The sequence below is a fragment of the Elephas maximus genome, chromosome 26 (assembly GCF_024166365.1).
Source record: "Elephas maximus indicus isolate mEleMax1 chromosome 26, mEleMax1 primary haplotype, whole genome shotgun sequence".
NCBI lineage: Eukaryota > Metazoa > Chordata > Mammalia > Proboscidea > Elephantidae > Elephas > Elephas maximus.
In genome coordinates this window covers 946,647-971,590 of record NC_064844.1, presented here as the reverse complement: position 1 = coordinate 971,590, position 24,944 = coordinate 946,647, and the positions used below count along the sequence as shown (strand labels likewise).

General features: G+C 38.5%; 1 protein-coding gene across 3 annotated transcripts in view; it reads right to left on the bottom strand.

Annotated features, from left to right (window-relative positions):
- The window catches only part of USP34 (ubiquitin specific peptidase 34), a 251,301-nt gene that overhangs the window by 87,594 nt on the left and 138,763 nt on the right, over window positions 1-24,944 (bottom strand). For all 3 annotated transcript variants that reach the window (XM_049870361.1, XM_049870360.1, XM_049870359.1), the window contains exons 30-35: window positions 24,054-24,179; window positions 21,375-21,497; window positions 21,154-21,237; window positions 20,559-20,645; window positions 3,368-3,568; window positions 2,343-2,425 (exon numbers count right to left, since the gene is read on the bottom strand). In XM_049870361.1, the coding sequence (XP_049726318.1) occupies window positions 2,343-2,425; window positions 3,368-3,568; window positions 20,559-20,645; window positions 21,154-21,237; window positions 21,375-21,497; window positions 24,054-24,179 (704 nt within the window). The remainder of the gene's footprint in view (window positions 1-2,342; window positions 2,426-3,367; window positions 3,569-20,558; window positions 20,646-21,153; window positions 21,238-21,374; window positions 21,498-24,053; window positions 24,180-24,944) is intronic.

Genomic DNA, 24,944 nt, shown 5'->3' with positions numbered 1-24,944 from the left:
ATCATATAAATCAACGCCACACTGTAGTACTTTTTTCATTCTCCCACATTACCTATTCATAAGTTTGACAGACGATGAGGAAAGATGGCTAGCACTGAAAATAATGATGAACAAAATCAGATATGGTTCTTATAGAACTTAAGAGTCTACGAGGATAAAACAGACAATAATCAAATAATGAAGTGAACGTGAATCCAATCAAGACAGGCACTACAGAAAGGTACATTAAAAAAATCTTAGAATCATGCTATTTATATGCAATTATTGTCTATGAAGATAGCTTTTAAAACCATCTAAAAACCACCAACTGGCTATTGGCCATAAATAAGGCATAAATAAAATTAAGCTCTTTTAAAGGTGTTTTTAAAGATGTTTTATAAATCACTTGGAGTACAATGGCAAACCTGAGCCCAACATAAAACCTATGGAATACTTAGAAATTAATTTAAAATACTCGTAACAAAACATAGGTGATTATTCAGACATACAGAGGTTCCCTGTGTTAGTCAGCAATTACAAGACTTTCAATTATTTTTAAAAATCTCAAAGTAGTCCAAATAAATGGGGTCATATTATATGCTTAAACTATACTCTCACACATACATGTTCTAGCTCTGTCCAACGAGGGTCTAGAAGCAATTACTCACAGCCACCCCAAAACCCAAACCAAACCCGATGCTGTCATGTCGAGTCAATCCCGACTCAGAGAGACCCTACAGGACAGAGTAGAACTGCTCCACAGGGTTTCCAAGGAGTGGCTGGTGGATTCGAACTGCTGACCTTTTGGTTAGCAGCTGAACGTTTAACCATTACGCCATAAGAAAGCTCCAGCACCCACATTTTGGGCGTTCCCCACCCACAAAAACGGAGGCTTGATGGAGAAATGACTAATTCCAGCACTAGCGCATGGAAACTACAAGATGAGCGTGGAACGTCATCGTGACAGAAAAAAGGCTGCCCACCTCCAAATTGTGAGGAATATATCAAAAGGACAGAAGAACCAGCTAAAGGAGTTTGTATCAACCAAATCTCACAAAATCTAAGCAAAGCAAATAATGAGAGTAATGAATTATAACCTACTCCACACACACAAAAAAATCTATGACTCCACACTGACACCGCCTACCTAAATAAGTATAAGGGAGGGAGAGGAGGCCCTTCCTTACAACAGCAAGTCAGCTGAGAAACGTAAAAGAAGCAGGAGGAGTTAGAGAGCTGCCATCTATAACCATCATACCAAACCCGCTGCCGTGAGTCAATTCTGACTCATTAATTCAGGCGAGAATCATCAATGAATGCTAAAATCAATGAACGAAAGTATAATGTGGATCAGACAATTTATGCAACTGCAAAATATCTACCCACGGGATCCATACCAATTACAAAGAGAAAATCAGAAATTTTAGATAAATCTAGAGGAGACAAGATTAACCAAGTGATCAAAATTAACATCACCAATAACGGGAAAAACCGACTTCACCAGATGTACTGGGAAAGACACAAGACTACAGATGGGGTGTAGCTGCTAAAGAGCCACAATCTCACTCTGATCACTAGGCTCCAGAAAACCCACATTGAAGGATGGTCTGTAAGAGAGGTGGCCTCTTCCTGATGAGAGAAAACTGAAGAAATCTGACAATCAGATGCAATGCACGATCTTGGACCAGGGAAAAATTGTTATGAAGGACATTAATGGGACAATTTGGATATGGGCTATATATTAGATAGTATTATTGTATCGATGTTAAAATTTTCCATGTTTGAAAATTTTACTCCACTTACTAAGAAAACGTTGGTCTTAAAAGACACACATCGAAGTATTTATAGGTAAGTGGTAATGATGCCTGCAATTTACTCTGAACCAGATTCAAGAAACCAAAAAACCAATTCAAACTCATTGCCATCAAGTCCATTCCAACTCATAGCAACCCTACAGGACAGAGAAGAACTGCACCGTAGTTTCCAGGGCTGTAATCTTTATGGAAGCAGACTGCCACATCTTTCCCCTGTGAAGCAGCTGATGGGTTCCAACTGCCAACCTTTTGGTTAACAGCTGAGTGCTTAACCACTGTACCACCAGTGCTCCTGGTTCAGGAAAACACGTCTATAAATATGTGCGTCCCCACGCACGCACACACAGCAAGCGCGTCCCCATGAGCGGGCAGTAAAATAAACACAGCAAAATGCTGCCGACCATCTGTTAATCTAGGGGGGAAGGGGGAAAGTTCACTATCCTAACAATTTTTCTGTTAATTTAAAATTGCAAAATAAAGTCTTAAAACTCTATATTCTTACTGCAAGTACATTCATAAAATATGTTTAAAAAAAAAAAACAGTCATACCTAGGAGCCAGGTTATCGTACGTATAAGCAACAGACATAAGTCGCTGAATTAAATTGGTTCCTTGGACAAGAACTAGAAATACCTTTAAAACAAAAATATTAAAAAAAACTTCTTTTAATTAGACAGTAAAATTCAAAAACTATATTTTTACCACAAGATTCCCAATACTTTGATTTTCATCTGTGACAAGGACTATCCTAAGAATGAATTTTTGAAAATATTATAAAAAGGTAAAATGTGAGAAAACCAAAATTCTGTAGCTACTGTTAAGAGTAGCAACTTCGAAAAAATACTGGAAGTTTAGAAATATCAAGGCAAAACTATTATTTACATCTGACCCATAGATTCTCTACCCCTCCACCAATTAGGTGAGAAAAATATGATATATTACAAATATCGGTGGTTTCTGAGGGATGGCTGAGGAATTAAACACTTTTCACTGTTGAAATAATGTTAAAAAGCAAGCAGTTGCGGACTCCTTTATCATCCTGAAATAAATATTTTTAAAAGCAACATGTTATACCACGAGTGCAGAGCATTCCACGTTGAAAATCCTGAGGTTCAACATTTACTTTGCTGACTTTCAAGCTACCTGATCCTGATAAACGCTTAATTTTATTATCTCTAGGTTACCTCAGCATTCCGTTTGCTTGTTCAGCCCTCCACACATATACAGAAACACCAATTTCCTATTTAAATTCCCCATTTAGATACCCAGCGTGTTTCTGTTTTGCAGAATGGACCTTGATATGCTCAGTATTTAAGAGTACTGAGTCCAAATGAGAGACCCAATCCTGTAGTTAAAGGTAACATGAAAATTCATTCCTTCATGCTGGGCGATGATTGAAAAAGCACATCTGATTCATTACCACGTCAGCGGCTAGGTCCCAGCACAGCAATCTATGATAGCATTTTTTATGTCTTAGTATACTTTTTTACTTTGTAAAAACAAAACACATACAAGCTCTCTTAAAACACAGATGGAATTTACGGCTGCAATCTCATGGTAACTTCTGTACTTTACCTCTGTTAATCGTGGTATGTGAAGACCTTTGGCATGATCTCCAGCAGCCTTCCTTGATTTGCCAGGCCAGGTCCTTTTCCTGTGGCTTTCTGCTACACCAGACCAGGCAAAGACATCGTGATAAGCTAAATCCAAATCAGACGGATCTACTGCAAACTGGCATATTAACTTCAGCAAGCAGGCAAGACAGTCTAGCTGCCACTGTGGATAAAAAGAAAACGTCATTTCCCTCTTTTCATTAATTTAATATGGCCACTATACAATTTGAAATTAAAAGACCAGAAGACAAATTATAGCTAGTATTTAACCCACGTGCTGAAGAAATTTTGTTGCTCACATACTTTAGTTTGTAATAATACAATCCTAATAAAAAAGAAGGAAAAACAGCCAGACACTGAGGTGTATTTAATAAAATGAAGACAACTCAGTCCCTACCATGCAAGCACCATCATGCGTGCAATACAGAGCTACAGAATTTTTTTACAAATACACTGCTCCAAATGTCCTATAATTTTTTTTAATTGTGCTTTAAGTGAAAATTTACAAATCAAGTCAGTCTCTCATACAAAAACTCATATACACCCTGCTACATACTCCCAGTTGCTCTCCCTCTAATGAGACAGCACATTCCTTCTCTCCACCTCGTCCTATAATTTTTTTTAAAAACTATTAAAATGCTAACAAGGATGTAATTTATTCACCAATAAAAATAACTGACAGACAAAGTATAATTTCTCCACACAAGTGGCATATACTCTAATATTCTGGAGTCAAAGCAATTCTGAAGAACCACAGAAAAGCAGCAGTCAAGAAAGCAAACGGCCAGTTGCATTGGGCAAATCTGATGCAAAAGGCCTCTTTAAAGTGGTAAAAAGCAAAGGAGTCACATTAAGGGCTAAGGTGCTAATGACCTAAGGCATGGCGTTTTCAATCGCCTTGTACGGATGCGAAAGCTGGACAATGAATAAGGAAGAAGAATTGACGCCTCTGAATTGTGGTGTTGGTGAAGAATATCGACTGTACCATGGATTGCCAAAAAAAGAAATGTGTAGTGGAAGAAGTAGAGCCAGAAGGCTCCTTAGAAGCAAGGATGGTGAGACTACGTCTCACATACTTTGGACATGTTATCAGGAGGGATCAGTCCCTAGAGAAGGACATCATGCCTGGTAAAGTAGAGGCTCATCGGAAAAGAGGAAGACCCTAAACGAAGTGGATTGACGTGGTGGCTGCAACACTGGGCTCAAACACAGCAAGGATTTTGAACATGGTGCAGCGCTTGGCTCTGTTATACAAAGGGCTGCTATGAGACTGAACTGACTAGAAGGCACCTTGTAATAACAATTGAAAATCCTGCACTTTACAGGTGCACATTTAAAAGAAAGTATTTCTTTAGTAAAATCAGTGTTTGGTAAGAAGACTAAAATTTCCAAGTGACTTAAAGCACTACTTTAAAATTTTTAAAGTAAATGCTTTCTTTAAATAAATTAATTAGAATATCCCTCATGTACAAGATGAGTTTCAGAGCTTTCTCTTCAACAGTCCTTGGTCCTCTTGCTCTCCTGGCCCCACTGTCAAGCAGGACAGCTGTTTCATTTACCAGGAAACAGTATTCTTCTCTCAGTAATATCAACAGCACAGTAGCGCCAATACTACAGTAGTGCCAAAACTACAATAATAGCAACACTACAGGAGTATCGATACTGCAGCAGTGTAACACTACAGTAACACCAATACTACAGTAACAGTATCACAGCAGTACCAATACTACAGTAATACCAACACTACCCAACACCTGTACCAATACTAACGTAATACCAATACTACGTAACGGAAATCATCTCTGCGAAGCGACACTGAGGAAACACTACTTAGAAATGACACTGTAAGCTTCCCCTACATGTTTGGTCAGTCTCTTGTTATTCCAAAAGAAGAAAAAAGGAAATAAAAGTCTTTTTCGAACATAATAAAACTGGAAGGAAACAAGAATGAACAAGGCATGATGTTCCTTCTTACCACTTCTATTCACGTTATACTGCAAGTCCTAACCTCTACAATAAGTCAAGGAAATAGAAATAAAACGCACGCAGATTAGAAGGAAGAAGTAAAACTGTTTTATTTACTGATGACATGATCATATACATATAAAATCCTAAGAAATACCATGGAATGGAGAGAAATACTGTCATTAAGTGGAGAGAAATACCATCCTTAAGACGTCAGTTGGTATCAGATTCATCTATAGGTTCAATGTGATCCCAATAAAATCTCATAAGGCCTTATGTAGAAAATGAAAATCGATTTAAAAAATTTTACAGAAGTGCAGTTGACCTAGAATAGTCAAAACAACTTTGAAACAGAAGAACTTGGAGGACTCACACTATTTGATTTCAAGGCCAAACTACACAGTCTCACCATCCTTGCTTCTAAGGAGCCTTCTGGCTCTGCTTCTTCCACCACACATTTCTTTTTTTGGCAATCCATGGTACAGTCGATATTCTTCGACAACACAACAATTCAAAGGCGTCAATTCTTCTTCCTTATTCATTGTCTAGCTTTCGCATACATGTGAGGGAACTGAAAACACCATGCCTTAGGTCATTAGCACCTTAGCCCTTAAAGGGACTTCATTGCTTTTTTAACACTAGTGTGGTGCTGGTCTACGGATAGAACAGTCAAGTAACTGACCTGCACGTAAACAGACAACTGATTTTTAAATAAAAACAGCATACTTCAGTGAGGAAAGGATAGTCTTTTCTACAAATGGTGCTGGAAAACCTGGATAAAAAAAACCAACCAAACTCAGCCAAATGAAAATAATTCAACAAATAAAACCCACCCTTATCCTACATATACAGAAGTTAATTCAAAATGGACCAGAGACCTAAATGTAAAGCATAAATATAAAACTTACAGCAAAGACTTCTTAGATAGGCTACAAAAAGCATGAACCATAAAAGAAAAAAATACATTTGACTTAACTGAAATTAAAAACTTCTGTCCTTGGACCAAAAGCAAAGAAGTTTCCGGGATAAACTGAATGCTTCAAAGGTCAGCGGAGCAAGGGCAGGGGTTTGGGACTATGGCTTAAGGGGACTTCTAAGTTAATTGGCAAAATTATTCTATTATGAAAACATTCTGCATCCTACTTTGAAATGTGGCATCTGGGGTCTTAAATGCTAACAAGCAGCCATCTAAGATGCATCAATTGGTTTCAACCCACCTGGATCAAAGGAGAATGAAGAACACCAAGGTCACATGATAACTAAGAGCCCAAGACACAGAAAGGGCCACAGGAACCAGAGACCTCCATCATCCTGAGACCAGAAGAACTAGTTGGTGCCCGGCCACAACCGGTGACTGCCCTGACAGGGAGCACAACAGAGAACCCCTGAGGGAGCAGGAGATCAGTGGGATGCAGACCCCAAATTCTCATAAAAAGACCGGACTTAATGGTCTGACTGAGACTAGAGGAATCCCGGCGGTCATGGTCCCCAAACCTTCTGTTGGCCCAGGACAGGAACCACCCCTGAAGACAACTCATCAGACATAGAAGGGACTGGACAATGGGTAGGAGAGAGATGCTGATGAAGAGTGAGCTACTTGTATTAGGTGGACACTTGAGACTGTGTTGGCATCTCCTGTCTGGAGGAGAGATGGGAGGGTAGAGAGGGTTAGAAACTGGCAAAATTGTCATGAAAGGAGAGACTGGAAGGGCTGACTCATTAGGGGGAGAGCAAGTGGGAGTATGGAGTAAGGTGTATATAAGCTTATATGTGACAGACTGACTTGATTTGTAAACGTTCACTTAAAGCTCAATAAAAATTATTAAAACAAAAAACAAAAAACTTCTGTCCTACCAAAGACACAAGGTAATTATGAGCCCAAGAGACAGAAAGGGACACATAAAACAGAGACTACATCAGCCTGAGACCAGAAGAACTCGACGGTGCCCGGCTACAACCGATGACTGCCCTGACAAGGAATACAACAGAGAGAACCCCCCCTGAGGGAGCAGGAGAGCAGTGGGATGGACTTCAAATTCTTGTAAAAAGACCAGATTTAATGGTCTGAGACTAGGTGGACCCTGCAGGTCATGGTCCCCAGACGTTCTGTTAGCCCAAGACAGGAACCATTCCCAAAGCCAACTCTTCAGACAGGGATTGGACTGGACAATGGGATAGAAAATGATGCTGGTGAAGAATGAGCTTCATGGATCAAGTAGACACATGAGACTATGTTGGCAGCTCCTGTCTGGGGCGGGGAGATGAGAGGGCAGAGGGGGTCAGAAAGCTGGTGGAATGGACACGAAAAGAGAGTGGAGGGAAGGAGTGTGTTGTCTCATTAGGGGGAGAGCAATCAGGAGTATACAGCAAGGTGTATATAAATTTTTGTATAAGAGACTGACTTGATTTGTAAACTTTCACTTAAAGCACACACACACAAAAAAAACTCCTGTCTTTTAATAGACACGATCAATAAAATGAAAACCAAGCCACAGGCTGAGAGCAAATATTCCCAATACATATATCTGAGGAAAAACAACTTGTCCAAAATTGACTAAGGAAAGAAAAAGTCTTACAACTTCTTTATTAAGAAAAAAATTAAAATGTTTAAAAATGAGCAAAAGATTTGAACAGACACTTCACAAAGAAGATAAATGCATGACCAATAAGCACATGAAAAGATGCCCAATACCATTAGTCACTGAAGAAGGGCAAATTAAAGCCAGCATGAAAGACGACTACATGCTCACGAGAAGATCAAATTAGGGACGCTAGCCACACCAAATGCTGGCAAGGCTATGGATAAATGGAATTCTCAAACTGCTTTCGGAAAGTTTGACAGCTTCTTATAAAGTTAATCTTACATTTACCATATTACTCAGAAATTCCATTTTTAAATATTTACCCAAGAGAAACAAAAACATAAATACATGGAAAGACTTGTACATGTTTATAGCAGCTTTATCCCTAAGAGCCCACAACTGGAAGCGCAAATGTCCATCAACGGTGAATTGATAAACAAGCTGTGGTTTATCTACACATCAGATATTCATTCACTCAGCAATGAAAGGGAACAAACTACCAACACACACACACATTTATGATTTTCAAAATACATACTGAGTCAAAGTCAGATGTAAAGCACATAGTATACAACAGGAAATGCAAATATAATCTATTGCAACAGAAGGCAGTTGGGATGGGCGTGAGAGACTGACCGAAAAGGGTCAGGATGGTATTTCTGTAGTAATGAGAATGTTCTACATCTTAATTATGTTGCAGGACTGTGTGACTATACACATTTTTCAGAATTTGAACTACACCTTTAAAATGGTGTGCTATTTATTGCATGAAAAGTATACCTCAAACTCAAAACACACACAAAAATTTACTCAAAATGGATCAAAGATCTACATGTAAGAGCTAAAACTATAAAAAGAAAACAGAGGCAAAAATCTTTGGAACCTTGGTTAGGCAATGGTTTCTTAGATGTAACACTACAAGCATAGATAACAAAGAAAAAGAGTGAGAAATTAGATTTTAACAACTTTTTTGTTTCAAAGGGCACGACTGAAGAAAGGGAAAAGGCAACCCACAAAATGGGAGAAAATAGCTGCAAAGTGTATGCCTGATAAGGGATTAGTATTCAGAATATATTAAGAACTCTTACAACTCAACAATGAAAAGACAACCCAATTAAAAATGGCCAATGGATTTGAGTTGATATTTCTCCAAAAAAATCTTTAAGCACATAAAGATACTCCACAACACTAGTCATTAAAAAAAAAAAGTCATTAGGGAAATGTAAATCAAAGCCGCAAGGAGGTACTCACTAGTATGGCTATAAAGGAAAGATAGGCATTAGTCTTGGTGACTGGAAACCCTGGTGCCGTACTGGTTAAGAGCTCTGGCTCTTAAGGTCAGCAGTTCGAATCCACCAGGCACTTCCTGGAAACTCTATGGGGCTGTTCTACTCTGTCCTATAGGATCACCATAAGTCGGAACTGACTCCATGGCAACAGGTTTTTTCTGGTTAGTCTTGGTGAAGATGCGGACAAACTGGAACCCACACATACGGCTGGTGTGAATGCACAATGGTGCAGCAGCTTTGGAAAACAATTTGGCAGGTCATGAAAAGTTAAACAGAGGGGGGCGGAGCCAAGATGGCGGACTAGGCAGACGCTACCTCGGATCCCTCTTACAACAAAGACACGGAAAAACAAGTGAATCGATCACATACATAACAATCTACGAACCCTGAACAACAAACACAGATTTAGAGACGGAGAACGAACTAATACGGGGAAGCAGCGATTGTTTTCAGAGCCTGGAGCCAGCGTACCAGTCAGGTACGGCACAAGCACAGAGAGCTGCTCCACCCACCTGAACTAACCCCAGGAGGGGGACCAGCCGGTTCCGCGGACGGCGTGGGACGCAGCCGGTATAAGAAGTCCCCAGGAGGCAGTGACTGGTCTTGGAACGTGGAGAGCAGCATCCCAGCCAGGGAACCATCCCGCCGGGATCTGGACTGGACGCAGGTACGGCATAAACACGGAGAGCTGCTCCACCCCCCTGAACTAACCCCGGGAGGGGGACCAGTTGGGTCACGTGGGCGGCGTGGGACGCAGCCGGTAGGAGAAGTCCCCGGGAAGCAGCGACTGGTATTGGAGCGGGGAGAACAGCGTCTCAGCCGGGACACTCGGTCACGGCACAAGCACGGGGAGCTGCTCCACCCACCTGAACTAACCCCGGGAGGCGGCCCAATTGGTTCTCTGGGGCGGCACGGCAACGCGGCTAGAGGGACGAGAAGTCCCCGGGAGGCAGCGACTGATTTTGGAGTCGAGAGTGCACCGTCCCAGTAGGGGAGCCTTGACGCTGGGCGTGGGGCTGGAAGTGGAGGATCTGACCGTGACTCCAGCGGGCCAGACCCCCCAGGGGCAATCTCCACACAGCCAGCACACATAAGCGACGCGCCCCGCGGGAATCTCAGATATAATAGTCATTCCAAGCAAGACAAGCAACTCTGGCTATATTCTGAGGTGCTACTCTCCTATCTCTCTGTTCCCTCCCCCACCCTCCCCAGGCGGCTTCATTAACATCTGAATAGCCTGAGCCAGAGGGAGAACTCTGATAGGGATCTGACTGAATTTTTTTTTAGCGGATTTTCTGGAAAAACTAGTTTCCCAGTGATGGCTCAGAGACAATAATCCATATCAAACCACTTAAAGAAGCAGACCATGACAGCTTCTCCAACACCCCAAACAAAAGAATCAAAATCCTTCCCAAATGAAGATACAATCCTGGAATTATCAGATACAGGGTATAAAAAACTAATTTACAGAATGCTTAAAGACATCACAAATGAAATAGGGCAAACTGCAGAAAAAGCCAAGGAATACACTGATAAAACTGTTGAAGAACTCAAAAAGATTATTCAAGAACATAGTGGAAAAATTAATAAGTTGCAAGAATCCATAGAGAGACAGCATGTAGAAATCTAAAAGATTAACAATAAAATTACAGAATTAGACAACGCAATAGGAAGTCAGAGGAGCAGACTCGAGCAATTAGAATGCAGAGTGGGACTTCTGGAGGACCAGGGAATCAACACCAACATAGCTGAAAAAAAATCAGATAAAAGAATTAAAAAAAATGAAGAAACCCTAAGAATCATGTGGGACTCTATCAAGAAGGATAACCTGCGGGTGATTGGAGTCCCAGAACAGGGAGGGGGGACAGAAAACACAGAGAAAATAGTTGAAGAACTCCTGACAGAAAACTTCCCTGACATCATGAAAGACGAAAGGATAGCTATCCAAGATGCTCATCGAACCCCATTTAAGATTGATCCAAAAAGAAAAACACCAAGACATATTATCATCAAACTCGCCAAAACCAAAGATAAACAGAAAATTTTAAAAGCAGCCAGGGAGAAAAGAAAGGTTTCCTTCAGGGGAGAATCAATAAGAATAAGTTCAGACTACTCAGCAGAAACCATGCAGGCAAGAAGGGAATGGGACGACATATACAGAGCACTGAAGGAAAAAAACTGCCAGCCAAGGATCATATATCCAGCAAAACTCTCTCTGAAATATGAAGGCGAAATTAAGATATTTACAGATAAACACAAGTTTAGAGAATTTGCAAAAACCAAACCAAAGCTATAAGAAATACTAAAGGATATTGTTTGGTCAGAGAACCAATAATATCAGATATCAGCACAACACAAGGTCACAAAACAGAACGTCCTGATATCAACTCAAATAGGGAAATCACAAAAACAAACAAATTAAGATTAATTAAAAAAAAAATACACATAACAGGGAATCATGGAAGTCAATAGGTAAAAGATCAAAATAATCAAAAAGAGGGACTAAATACAGGAGGCATTGAACTGCCATATGGAGAGTGATACAAGGCGATATAGAACAATACAAGTTAGGTTTTTACTTAGAAAAATAGGAGTAAATAATAAGGTAACCACAAAAAGGTATAACACCTCTATAACTCAAGATAAAAACCAAGAAAAACGTTAACGACTCAACTAACATAAAGTCAAACACTATGAAAATGAGGATCTCACAATTTACTAAGAAAAACGCCTCAGCACAAAAAAGTATGTGGAAAAATGAAATTGTCAACAACACACATAAAAAGGCATCAAAATGACAGCACTAAAAACTTATTTATCTATAATTACCCTGAATGTAAATGGACTAAATGCACCAATAAAGAGACAGAGAGTCACAGACTGGATAAAGAAACACGATCCATCTATATGCTGCCTACAAGAGACACACCTTAGACTTAGAGACACAAACAAACTAAAACTCAAAGGATGGAAAAAAATATATCAAGCAAACAATAAGCAAGAAAGAAGAGGAGTAGCAATATTAATTTCTGACAAAATAGACCTTAGACTTAAATCCACCACAAAGGATAAAGAAGGACACTATATAATGATAAAAGGGACAATTGATCAGGAAGACATAACCATATTAAATATTTATGCACCCAATGACAGGGCTGCAAGATACATAAATCAAATTTTAACAGAATTGAAAAGTGAGATAGATACCTCCACAATTATAGCAGGAGACTTCAACACACCACTTTCGGAGAAGGACAGGACATCCAGTAAGAAGCTCAACAGAGGCACGGAAGATCTAATTACAACAATCAACCAACTTGACCTCATTGACTTATACAGAACTCTCCACCCAACTACTGCAAAATATACTTTTTTTTTCTAGCGCACATGGAACATTCTCTAGAATAGACCACATATTAGGTCATAAAACAAACCTCTGCAGAGTTCAAAACGTCGAAATATTACAAAGCATCTTCTCAGACCACAAGGCAATAAAACCAGAGATCAATAACAGAAAAACTAGGGAAAAGAAATCAAATACTTGGAAAATGAACAATACCCTCCTGAAAAAAGACTGGGTTATAGAAGACATCAAGGAGGGAATAAGGAAATTCTTAGAAAGCAATGAGAATGAAAATACTTCCTATCAAAATCTCTGGGACACAGCAAAAGCAGGGCTCAGGGGCCAATTTATATCGATAAATGCACACATACAAAAAGAAGAGCCAAAATCAGAGAACTGTCCCTACAACTTGAACAAATAGAAACTGAGCAACAAAAGAATCCATCAGGCACCAGAAGAAAACAAATAATAAAAATTGGAGCTGAACTAAATGAATTAGAGAACAGAAAAACAATTGAAAGAATTAACAAAGCCAAAAGCTGGTTCTTTGAAAAAATTAACAAAATTGATAAACCATTGGCTAGACTCACTAAAGAAATACAGGAAAGGAAACAAATAACCCGAATAAGAAATGAGAAGGACCACATCACAACAGAACCAAATGAAATTAAAAGAATCATTTCAGATTATTATGAAAAATTGTACTCTAACAAATTTGAAAACCTAGAAGAAATGAATGAATTCCTGGAAAAACACTACCTACCTAAACTAACACATTCAGAAGTAGAACAACTAAATAGACCCATAACAAAAAAAGAGATTGAAACGGTAATCAAAAAACTCCCAACAAAAAAAAGCCCTGGCCCGGATGGCTTCACTGCAGAGTTCTACCAAACTTTCAGAGAAGAGTTAACACCACTACTTCTGAAGGTATTCCAAAGCATAGAAAATGACGGAATACTACCCAACTCATTCTATGAAGCCACCATCTCCCTGATACCAAAACCAGGTAAAGACATTACAAAAAAAGAAAATTATAGACCTATATCCCTCATGAACATAGATGCAAAAATCCTCAACAAAATTCTAGCCAATAGAATCCAACAACACATCAAAAAAATAATTCACCATGATCAAGTGGGATTTATACCAGGTATGCAAGGCTGGTTTAATATCAGAAAAACCATTAATGTAATCCATCACATAAATAAAACAAAAGACAAAAACCACATGATCTTATCAATTGATGCAGAAAAGGCATTTGACAAAGTCCAACACCCATTTATGATAAAAACTCTTACCAAAATAGGAATTGAAGGAAAATTCCTCAACATAATAAAGGGCATCTATGCAAAGCCAACAGCCAATATCACTGTAAATGGAGAGAACCTGAAAGCATTTCCCTTGAGGACGGGAACCAGACAAGGATGCCCTTTATCACCGCTCTTATTCAACATCGTGCTGGAAGTCCTAGCCAGGGCAATTAGGCTAGACAAAGAAATAAAAGGTATCCGGATTGGCAAGGAAGAAGTAAAGTTATCACTATTTGCAGATGACATGATTATATACACAGAAAACCCTAAGGAATCCTCCAGAAAACTACTGAAACTAATAAAAGAGTTTGGCAGAGTCTCAGGTTATAAAATAAACATACAAAAATCACTTGGGTTCCTCTACATCAACAAAAAGAACACCGAAGAGGAAATAACCAAATCAATACCATTCACAGTAGCCCCCAAGAAGATAAGATACTTAGGAATAAATCTTACCAAGGATGTAAAAGACCTATACAAAGAAAACTACAAAGCTCTACTACAAGAAATTCAAAAGGACATACTTAAGTGGAAAAACATACCTTGCTCATGGATAGGAAGACTTAACATAGTAAAAATGTCTGTTCTACCAAAAGCCATCTATACATTTAACGCACTTCCGATCCAAATTCCAATGTCATATTTTAAGGGGATAGAGAAACAAATCACCAGTTTCATATGGAAGGGAAAGAACCCCCGGATAAGCAAAGCACTACTGAAAAAGAAGAAGAAAGTGGGAGGCCTCACTTTACCTGATTTCAGAACCTATTATACAGCCACAGTAGTCAAAACAGCCTGGTACTGGTACAACAACAGGCACATAGACCAATGGAACAGAATTGAGAACCCAGACATAGATCCATCCACGTATGAGCAGCTGATATTTGCAAAGGACCAGTGTCAATTAATTGGGCAAAAGAAAGCCTTTTTAACAAATGGTGCTGGCATAACTGGATATCCATTTGCAAAAAAATGAAACAGGACCCATAGCTTACACCATGCACAAAAACTAACTCCAAGTGGATCAAAGACCTAAACATAAAGACTAAAACGATAAAGATCATGGAAGAAAAAATTGGGACAACCCTAGGAGCCCTAATACAAGGCATAAACAGAATACAAAACATTACCAAAAATGATGAAGAGAAACCAGAGAACTGGGAGCTCCTAAAAATCAAACACCTATGCTCATCTAAAGACTTCACCAAAAGAGTAAAAAGACCACCTACAGACTGGGAAAGAATTTTCAGCTTTGACATCTCCGACCAGCGCCTGATCTCTAAAATCTACATGATTCTGTCAAAACTCAACCACAAAAAGACAAACAACCCAATCAAGAAGTGGGCAAAGGATATGAACACACATTTCACTAAAGAAGATATTCAGGCAGCCAACAGATACATGAGAAAATGCTCTCGATCATTAGCCATTAGAGAAATGCAAATTAAAACTACGATGAGATTCCATCTCACACCAGCAAGGCTGGCATTAATCCAAAAAACACAAAATAATAAATGTTGGAGAGGCTGCGGAGAGATTGGAACTCTTATACACTGCTGGTGGGAATGTAAAATGGTACAACCACTTTGGAAATCTATCTGGCGTTATCTTAAACAGTTAGAAATAGAACTACCATACAACCCAGAAATCCCACTCCTCGGAATAGACCCTAGAGATACAAGAGCCTTCATACAAACAGATATATGCACACCCATGTTTATTGCAGCTCTGTTTACAATAGCAAAAAGTTGGAAGCAACCAAGGTGTCCATCAACGGATGAATGGGTAAATAAATTGTGGTATATTCACACAATGGAATACTATGCATCGATAAAGAACAGTGACGAAACTGTGAAACATTTCATAACATGGAGGAACCTGGAAGGCATTATGCTGAGCGAAATTAGTCAGAGGCAAAAGGACAAATATTGTATAAGACCACTATTATAAGATCTTGAGAAATAGTAAAAACTGAGAAGAACACATACTTTTGTGGTTACGAGGTGGGGAGGGAGGGAGGGTGGGAGAGGGTTTTTTATTGATTAATTAGTAGATAAGAAATGCTTTAGGTGAAGGGAAAGACAACACTCAATACATGGAAGGTCAGCTCAATTGGACTGGACCAAAAGCAAAGAAGTTTCCGGGATAAAATGAATGCTTCAAAGGTCAGTGGAGCAAGGGCAGGGGTCTGGGGAACATGGTTTGTGGGGACTTCTAAGTCAATTGGCAAAATAATTCTATTATGAAATCATTCTGCATCCCACTTTGAAATGTGGCGTCTGGGGTCTTAAATGCTAACAAGCGGACATCTAAGATGCATCAATTGGTCTCAACCCATCTGGAGCAAAGGAAAATGAAGAACACCAAGGCCACACGACAACTAAGAGCCCAAGAGACAGAAAGGGCCACAGGAACCAGAGACCTACATCATCCTGAGACCAGAAGAACTAGTTGGTGCCCGGCCACAACCGGTGACTGCCCTGACAGGGAGCACAGCAGAGGACCTCTGAGGGAGCAGGAGATCAGTGGGATACAGACCCCAAATTCTCATAAAAAGACCAAACTTAATGGTCTGACTGAGACTAGAGGAATCCCGGCGGCCATGGTCCCCAGACCTTATGTTGGCACAGGACAGGAACCATCCCCGAAGACAACTCATCAGACATGAAAGGGACTGGTCGGGGGGGGGGGGGGGGACGATGATGAAGAGTGAGCTAATTATATCAGGTGGACACTTGAGATTGTGTTGGCAACTCTTGTCTGGAGGGGGGAATGGGAGGATAGAGAGAGAAGCTGGCAAAATTGTCATGAAAGGAGACACTGAAAGGGCTGACTCAAGAGGGGGAGAGCAAGTGGGAGTAGGGAGTGAGATGTATGTAAACTTATATGTGCCAGACTGATTGGATTTGTAAACGTTCACTTGAAGCTTAATAAAAGTTAATAAAAAAAAAAATTGAAAACTTCGGCTCTGCAAAAGATACTGTTATGAGAATAAAAAGACTGAGAGAAAATGATTGAAAAACACATATCTGATAAAGGACTTGTAACCAAAATGTACAGAGAATTCTTAAAACTCAACAATATGAAAAAATCCAATTAAAAAAATAAAGATTGTCAGATGGGTAAAAATAAAAAACAAACAAACAAACAAACAAAAAGTTAAACAGAGTAACTATATGACCCTGCAATTCTACCCTGAAGTATACACCTAAGACATGAGTGCTCACGGCAGCATTTCATAATACCCCCAAAGTGGAAACAACACAAAGTCTATCAACTGATCAGTCTCCCCCTCCTTGGATTTTAAAGCCACAGATGAATAGACATTTCACTGAAGAAGATACATGAATGGACAACAAACACGTGAAAAGATGCTCAAGATCACTGTTGTTGATAGGTGCTGTCGAGCTGGTTCCGACTCCGTGACCTGGTGTACTACAGAACGAGACACTGCCCGGTCCTGCACCATGCTCACAACTGTTGTTATGCTTAAGCTCAGTGTTGCACCCAAGATCATCAGCATCAGGAAGATGCAAATTAAAACTACAACGTGGTATCATTTAACATCATCCACCGGGAAAATCAAAGACAGGCAAAAACAAACATTGGTGAGACATATCCCTCCTAAGTACATACGCAAGAGAACTGAAAAACTAGGTCTACACAAAAACTTGCACACAAATGTTCTTAATAGCCAAAAAGTGACAACAACCCAAATGCCCATCAGTTAATGAACATACAAACCAAATGTGGTATAGCCATCCAACCCAACCAAACCAAACCCGGTGCCATCGAGTCGATTCCGACTCATAGTGACCCTATAGGACAGAGCAGAACTGCCCCACAGAGTTTCCAAGGAGTGCCTGGTGGGTTCAAACTGCCGACCCTTCAGTTAGCAGCCATAGCACTTAACAACTACGCCACCAGGGTTTCCGGTATATCCATACAAACGATTGAATTACCAATACATGCTACTTTCAACGATGACTGTTAAAAGCATTATGCTAAGTTAAAGAAGCCAATCCCAAAGAACCATTATTACATGACTCCATTTATATGAAATGGCCAGAAGAGGTAAATCAATAGATAGAAAGTAGGTTGGTGGTTGCATATGGCTCAGGGGGTTAGGGGAGAATGAGGAGGAACTGCTAATGGGTGCGGGGCTTCCTTTGGGGATGATTAAAATGTTCTAGACTTCCAAGGACAGTAGTGCTGGTTGCTCAATTTTGTGAATATACTGAAAACCACTGAATTATACATTAAAAAAAACTGTACGTGGATTACATAAAAAAAAATTTAAGAAAGTACACGTTGACTAATTTTATTTTAAAAGTAAAAAATAGTTAAGAAACAATAATGATCAGGAATTCGTAACTATTCCACAATACATTAAGAGAGACTCCTTGGAAGCCATCTGCGTCTCAGACGTGCCTTGTATCTCAGGCATTTTCAGGCAGAATCGATTCGACGGCACTGGGTTTGGTTTTTTGTTTTTAAGGCTATAATGTGCCACACATGGCAGTAAAGCTGACTTAATAATAATAGTTCACAAATGTATCCATAATTTCAAAGCAAAGAAAGAAGAAAATTTTAGCATATGATTTCACTAAACTTTATTCACAACTAAGTTGATAATAAAGCTCCTATCTGTGACACATAACTACTCATTAAAAATTTGAGTTAAATTCTTCCACTTTGCCAGAGAACTAAAAGGCACCTCACCATTCTGAGAGACTAATGGAACACCAGGTATATGACTAACAATAATACACAACAGAAATTTGAAATATGAGACAAAGAACTACGATAATTAATTACTGTAGCAGAATGAGGTATATACATATAGATATATAAAGTAAAATGTTCAAAATAAAAAAACTGAGAAGAATTGAAACCAGAGGCAGATTATCAACAGTTTGGTAGACAGCAGTATTTTCTAATCTTCCTCAACCTTTTGGCAAGAGTAGCATTCAATATCAAATCACGGATGCCTGAATCCTAGGTTCTACGGAAATTTAAAATACAAGTTCTAAGAAATAAATATTTGAATGGAATGTCTGATAATGCTAATCTGTTTTGGAGGTCAAGAAATGGTGTCCTTATCATTTATTTCAAAACCAGATTGTGCAGTTTTGCATACGATTACAAAGTTTTAAATACTCCACAAAAAATTTTATTTTCCTAGTATTATGGAACAATACCTCTTCAACTTAACAGTTGTGATGTGCCATTTAAAAAAAATTTCCATTAACATGTGGCTAACTGCCTCCGTGAACAATTGCATCCTTTGCCATGAGACCAGAAAAACTGGATGGTGCCTGGCTACCATTATTGAACATTTTGATCAAAAATTCCATAGATGACTCCTGATCAAAAGGGGGAAGATATAGAACGGAATTTCAAATTCTCTTTGATTCTAGGCTTTCTGCAGCCATGGAGGGTGGAAGAACCCCTGAAACTACTGCCCTGAGATAATCTTTAAACCTTAAGCAAAAATACGCCCTGAAGCCATCTTAGAACTTAAAACAGCTTAGCTTAACTAGTAAAAAAGGTCTGCTTTGAGAATTATGCTCTTTTAAGAACTATCTGTATGGTATCAAATTGGCAACGGCAACTAGACAGATTGGATAGGAATCTTAGGGCGCAGTGAGTTTACGTTAATGCAGGAGAAATAACTCAGAATACGAGGATGAGATTGGTTACACAACTCAAAGGATGCAATCAATGTCACTGAATTGTACACACAGAAGCTGTTGAACTGGCTTATGTTTTGCTGTGCATAATCTTTAACAACAACAAAATTAAGGAAATTTAGAAAAAATTTTCTATTTTATACAGGACGAATACTTTTAAAAAAATAAACTATAAAAATCACTGCAGCAATATTCAATTTCTATAAAAAGTCCTGAAAGTTTCCTGTAAATTTCTGTACCTATCTCATAATTGACCAGCCACAAATGGTCTGGGGAAACATTTTTGTGTAATACTGCTATAAAAGAAGAAATAGTCAAAAAAGAAAGAAAACGATGAAAATGAATGTTTTTTAAAAATTTAAGACGTAAGCCAATTAAAAAAAACTTAGAAATTTTTTTTAAGGTTTTTTTTTAATTGGCTTACATCTTAAATTTTTTAAAAACCTTCATTTAAAAAAAAACTTTAAGATTACAGAAATACAAACAATTTTATTAGCCTAAGGAGAAAGCGTTTATGAATCAGCCATAGTGCAGAAATATTACTTTTATTTAGCACTTAAATTTTAGCTAATTGAGATTGGTGGACCACAATTAGTTTATAAAACTCTCTATATTTTTTAATATATTTCTACTATACTTGATAAAACTTGTTGCCACTGAGTTGATTCTGACTCGTAGGGAACCTACTGGACAGAGCAGACCTGTCCCATAGGGTTTCCAAGGCTGTCAATCTTTACGGAAGCGGGCTGCCACAGGTTTCTCCCACGAAGAGGCTGCAGGGTTTGGATCACCGGCCTCGTGGTTAGCAGAGAAACACTTAACCACTGTGCCACCAGGGCCCTTTACTATGCCTGATACTCTCCTGGATTATAACGAAGTATATAGTAGAAGTTACACGTGCTGCTGGAAATCAAAGGGCTTAAAATGGGATAACTGCTATAACAGTGAAACAATGAATTTTCACTTACCACAGTCCACGATTCCTGCTCTTTAGGCTCTAGAATTCCAGAATTAAAAATTTCTAGTAACTGTTGGAGTCCTCCAGCAGCAACAAACTATAAATAATTGTAAGAGCAATGGTTAAGAGAAAAGCAGCTACTTCATGCAATGATAAATCTGCTCATTGGTTCAGTAACTGGATACATATATACGTAAGTAAAATATTTTACCTTTCATTTATAAAACTGATTTAAATCACCAAAACAACTTCTATGAAAACAAAAACCACAAAATCTGCTTTCAAGAAGTTTTTATGTTTTTAAAGATTCTTACAAACATCTATAAACGTATCTTTATATTCCATTAACCATTTAATCCCAGATACTCGGGTATCCTATCATGGTGTTTCAACGGAAGGAAAAAAAAAAACAGCGCTAAAAATAGAAGCTCCAAGGGATTAAAGAATTTCAGTGTATATTATTTAACCGGATTTAAAGTAATAATTTTTTACTATGTTTCACTTTAATAGTAAATTAGTTTAAAAACAATCACTATGGTACTTACTTTTGAAAAATTACAAGCTATTTCTATCACTACGCTGTGAAACAGGTAATAGGGTCAAACCTTGCAACTCCAGGAGTTTTTACTGTTTTCTACTTGATCCTCACTTGAATCATCGGAGTCTGGATAAAGATCACTGTAACTTCCCTGTGGGAAAGGCAGAAAAATAAGGGAATGGGATGAGAAACAATTATTCTAGTTGAAAAGAGAACAAACTCTGAAATTCTGCTCCAGAAAGAAGAAAAACCACAAACATTTAACGGCAAGCATGGAAATGCACTTACTGTGGACTCCCTCCTTATCCTTCTGTTAGGTTTTCCCAGCGCTTCAATAATTTCCAGGGCATACAACAGCTTGTGGGCACTCTTAATTCTGAGAAGTTCTTTCCAATTAAGGCCATCATTATTCTTAAAAAAAGAGAGAAAATGGGATTCTCAAGCCAACTTACTAAGGAAACCCCCAAAAAGAAAAACTTTAAAGAAATTGACACTACATAAAAACTCAAATATTACATATTGTGAAACATTCAAACGTGAAGATCAATTATATAACTGATACAACATGCTTAAAACGCCAATTATTATTCATTAACAAAATATACAAACAAACAAACAAAAAAAACCTAAACCCATTGCCACCGAGTCGATTCTGACTCATAGCAACCCTACAGGACAGAGTAGAACTGCCCCACTGAGTTTCCAAGGAGCGCCTGGTGGATTTGAACTGCCAACCTTTTGGTTAGCAGCTGTAGCACTTAACCACTATGCCACCAGGGTTTCCGATATACAAACAGTACCATGAAAAAAATGATAATTTGTTAATCTTCACAACAGATGAGACAATTTACCCTGTCCCCAGTGGGAAAAAAAAATTACAGAATAGTTGAATTGCTTTGTGACATTAGTTGCAATCCCCACAATGTGATAGCACACTCCCCCTTTCCACGCTGGGGTTTCTTGTGTCCATTCAACCAGTGCCCACCCCTTCCTGCCTCCTAATCCTGCCTCTTGGACAGGAGCCACGCATTTGGTCACACGTATCTGCCTGCACACTCCTCACGAGCACTGGAATGTATAAATTTTTAAGGATGTAGATAAGCTAGTTAAATGTCTATATTTAATACTAAGTTACACCTACACATTTAAAAGGCATATAAATACATAAATTTGTTAAGTTTTGCCCTTCCTACTCTCAATTAATGAAATACTGTTATTCACACTTAACATCCACTTTGACAACAATATTATTACGAGAGCTGCTGAGTCGTCAAACACCACTTTTCAGGGCACATTTTCTTTACTTCTAAGTTGTTTGTGCTACAGGGCATTCTAACTGCACATGATAGTATCCCATATCATAGATAACCATTAGCAAAACATCAGGACATTTCTTTCTTCTTTTCACCCTGTTAAGTGTTCTGCTGGTGAGCTCTACAAAGAAACCTCTGATTATGTGGCTTGAAAACACTATCTTTAATTACTTTACAAAACTACCTAACACTTAACACACATAAGATGATGATGCTCTTATGGAAAAGTGACCAAATGGATGTTACATTCCTTTGGCTCATTTTCCCCTAATTCTGTCAGTTGGCTTGTATAAGCATTTAGAACAAGCACTGATGCAAGTCATTTTAGGCTAGTGTATTTTCTTTAAACATTACTTTTTGTTGTTGAACATTAAGCAATATTCAGAGCATACTGTAATATTAAAAAGACAAATTCCTATTTTCTTAAGATAATTTCAGAAAACAATTTTGCCTTGCATTACTTGACTTCACTAACAATCAAATAAACAAACATTAAAACGAGTTGGCGCTCTTCACAAATCCAATGGGCAAAAACTACATTCAGATTTATTGAGGGTTTGGGTCAACAGGCAATAATACACTACCAGCAGGAACAGGAATGTAAGCTAATAACCAGCCTCAAAAAACCCACTGCCACTGTGTCGACTTCAACTCACAGAGACCCTTCACAGAAGAGAGAACTGCCCCAGAGGGTTTCCAAGGAGTGGCTAGTGGATTTGAACTGACAACCTTTTGGTTAGCAGCCACAGCTCTTAACCACCCTCCAGAAACACAAAAAGCCTTATAATGTACATATCTTTTGGCTGCACAATACTGCTTACGCAGATTAATCATAAGGAAATAAATGGATAATTACGCAAAATTGAATGTGCCACAATTCCAACACTGTTTCATAGAGGCAAAAAATATGGTCTCATTATTACAAAATGAAGCTGCTTAATTCAGCTATGATTTAGAGTATAACACCTATCACGTGCAATAAAGCATGAAGGTACATATTTATTGACATGAAAACACATTCATGAGACATTATTTCATTCATATTATTGTCTGACAATAGGCCATTATTAGTCAATGTGCAGTGGCTAACAGCTCAGCTGCTAAGCAAAAGGTCGGCAGTTCCAAGCCACCGGGCACTTCCTGGAAATCCTAAGGGTCAGCTCCACCTTGTCCTATAAGGTCGCTAGGAGTTGCGATCAACTCGATGGCAACGGGTTTGATTGTTTGGTTTATGTACAAAATAATTTTGTGCAATATGCAATATAATGTTTTAATCAAGAATAATATTCCACTAAATGAAATAACTAAAGCAGTGCTGCTCACATTTCTGGGTTTCAAAACCCAGTAATATTTCAAAAAAGATGAGCGGTGAACTTACGGTTAACAATTTGAAACTGGAATGCAAAGATTTGCTTAAAAAGCTATCATATCTCAATGACTATGTTAAAGAAAATACATTTAAATGCAAAAAAAGAGAAACTTCAGAATAAAGAAACAATTTCTTAAACAGAATAAATGTAGCTCAATGATAAACTCAATGCCTTAGATCAATTCTCTGTGAGTTAGAGAAACCAAAGCGTGTGAGAAGTGATTCAAAGAACAGCAAAATACTGAATGATGTCTCTGACCACCATGCAGGTTGCCGCGGGCTCACCTGCTCGTCTGATATATTCTGGAATGATGTCAGCATGTTCGGACACGTGGGAAGAAGCATCAGCAGCTCCCAGACACGCCTGGAGAGATTTTCCGCATGGAGGTGAAGCTCTTCACACCTTAAGCTCTACACAAATAAAAACAACTGCTTACTGAGACAGATCAACAAAAATAATCTGAACTTTCTGCATAAAATCATTCATTACCAAATATGATAACATTTTTCGGTGCTTTTTTTTTAAATTGAGAAAGAGAACATCTGTTACATTGATAAATACAATTTATTCAACAGATTAACAGTTACATCAAAGCAGTGCCTTTTAAAGCTTGTTACAGAACACTTTCCTGAATAGCCTTTCTCTATGGCTGGTCACATTCCTCAGGAAACTTTACAAACAGAAGTGGAAATGTCTACTTTATAAAGCCATACCAGTAAATTTCAAAAAGATTATCATTTACCTCCTCTCTGCAGCTCACTATTGTTAGTACACATGAAGACATAGTAAATTCAGTTTTTGACTTTCCATTTTCTCCTATTTTTGCTAACCCTAACCTATTTTCCAGTCTTAGAAAAGCAGAGATTAAGAGGAAAGCAAACAATTTTAAAGAATCACCTACTTTTTTCCACCATTAACTATTAAATCTGAACTCAGTAAGCTGCTAAGACTAACAAGCTAATGAGTGTTTCAGAAAACATGCATAAGAAATAGGCAAGCTTCCATTTTTTATCACAGCACACCCCCACCCCATTAGTAAAAGTTAAAATCTATACTTCTGGCATTTTCCAGAGTATGAATCTGTATATTACTATTCTACTGCTGCTGCCATGATCTTTGGTATAATGTGGTCTAAGAGATGTTAAAGGGGTCTTCTGTACGTCTATAAAAATTAA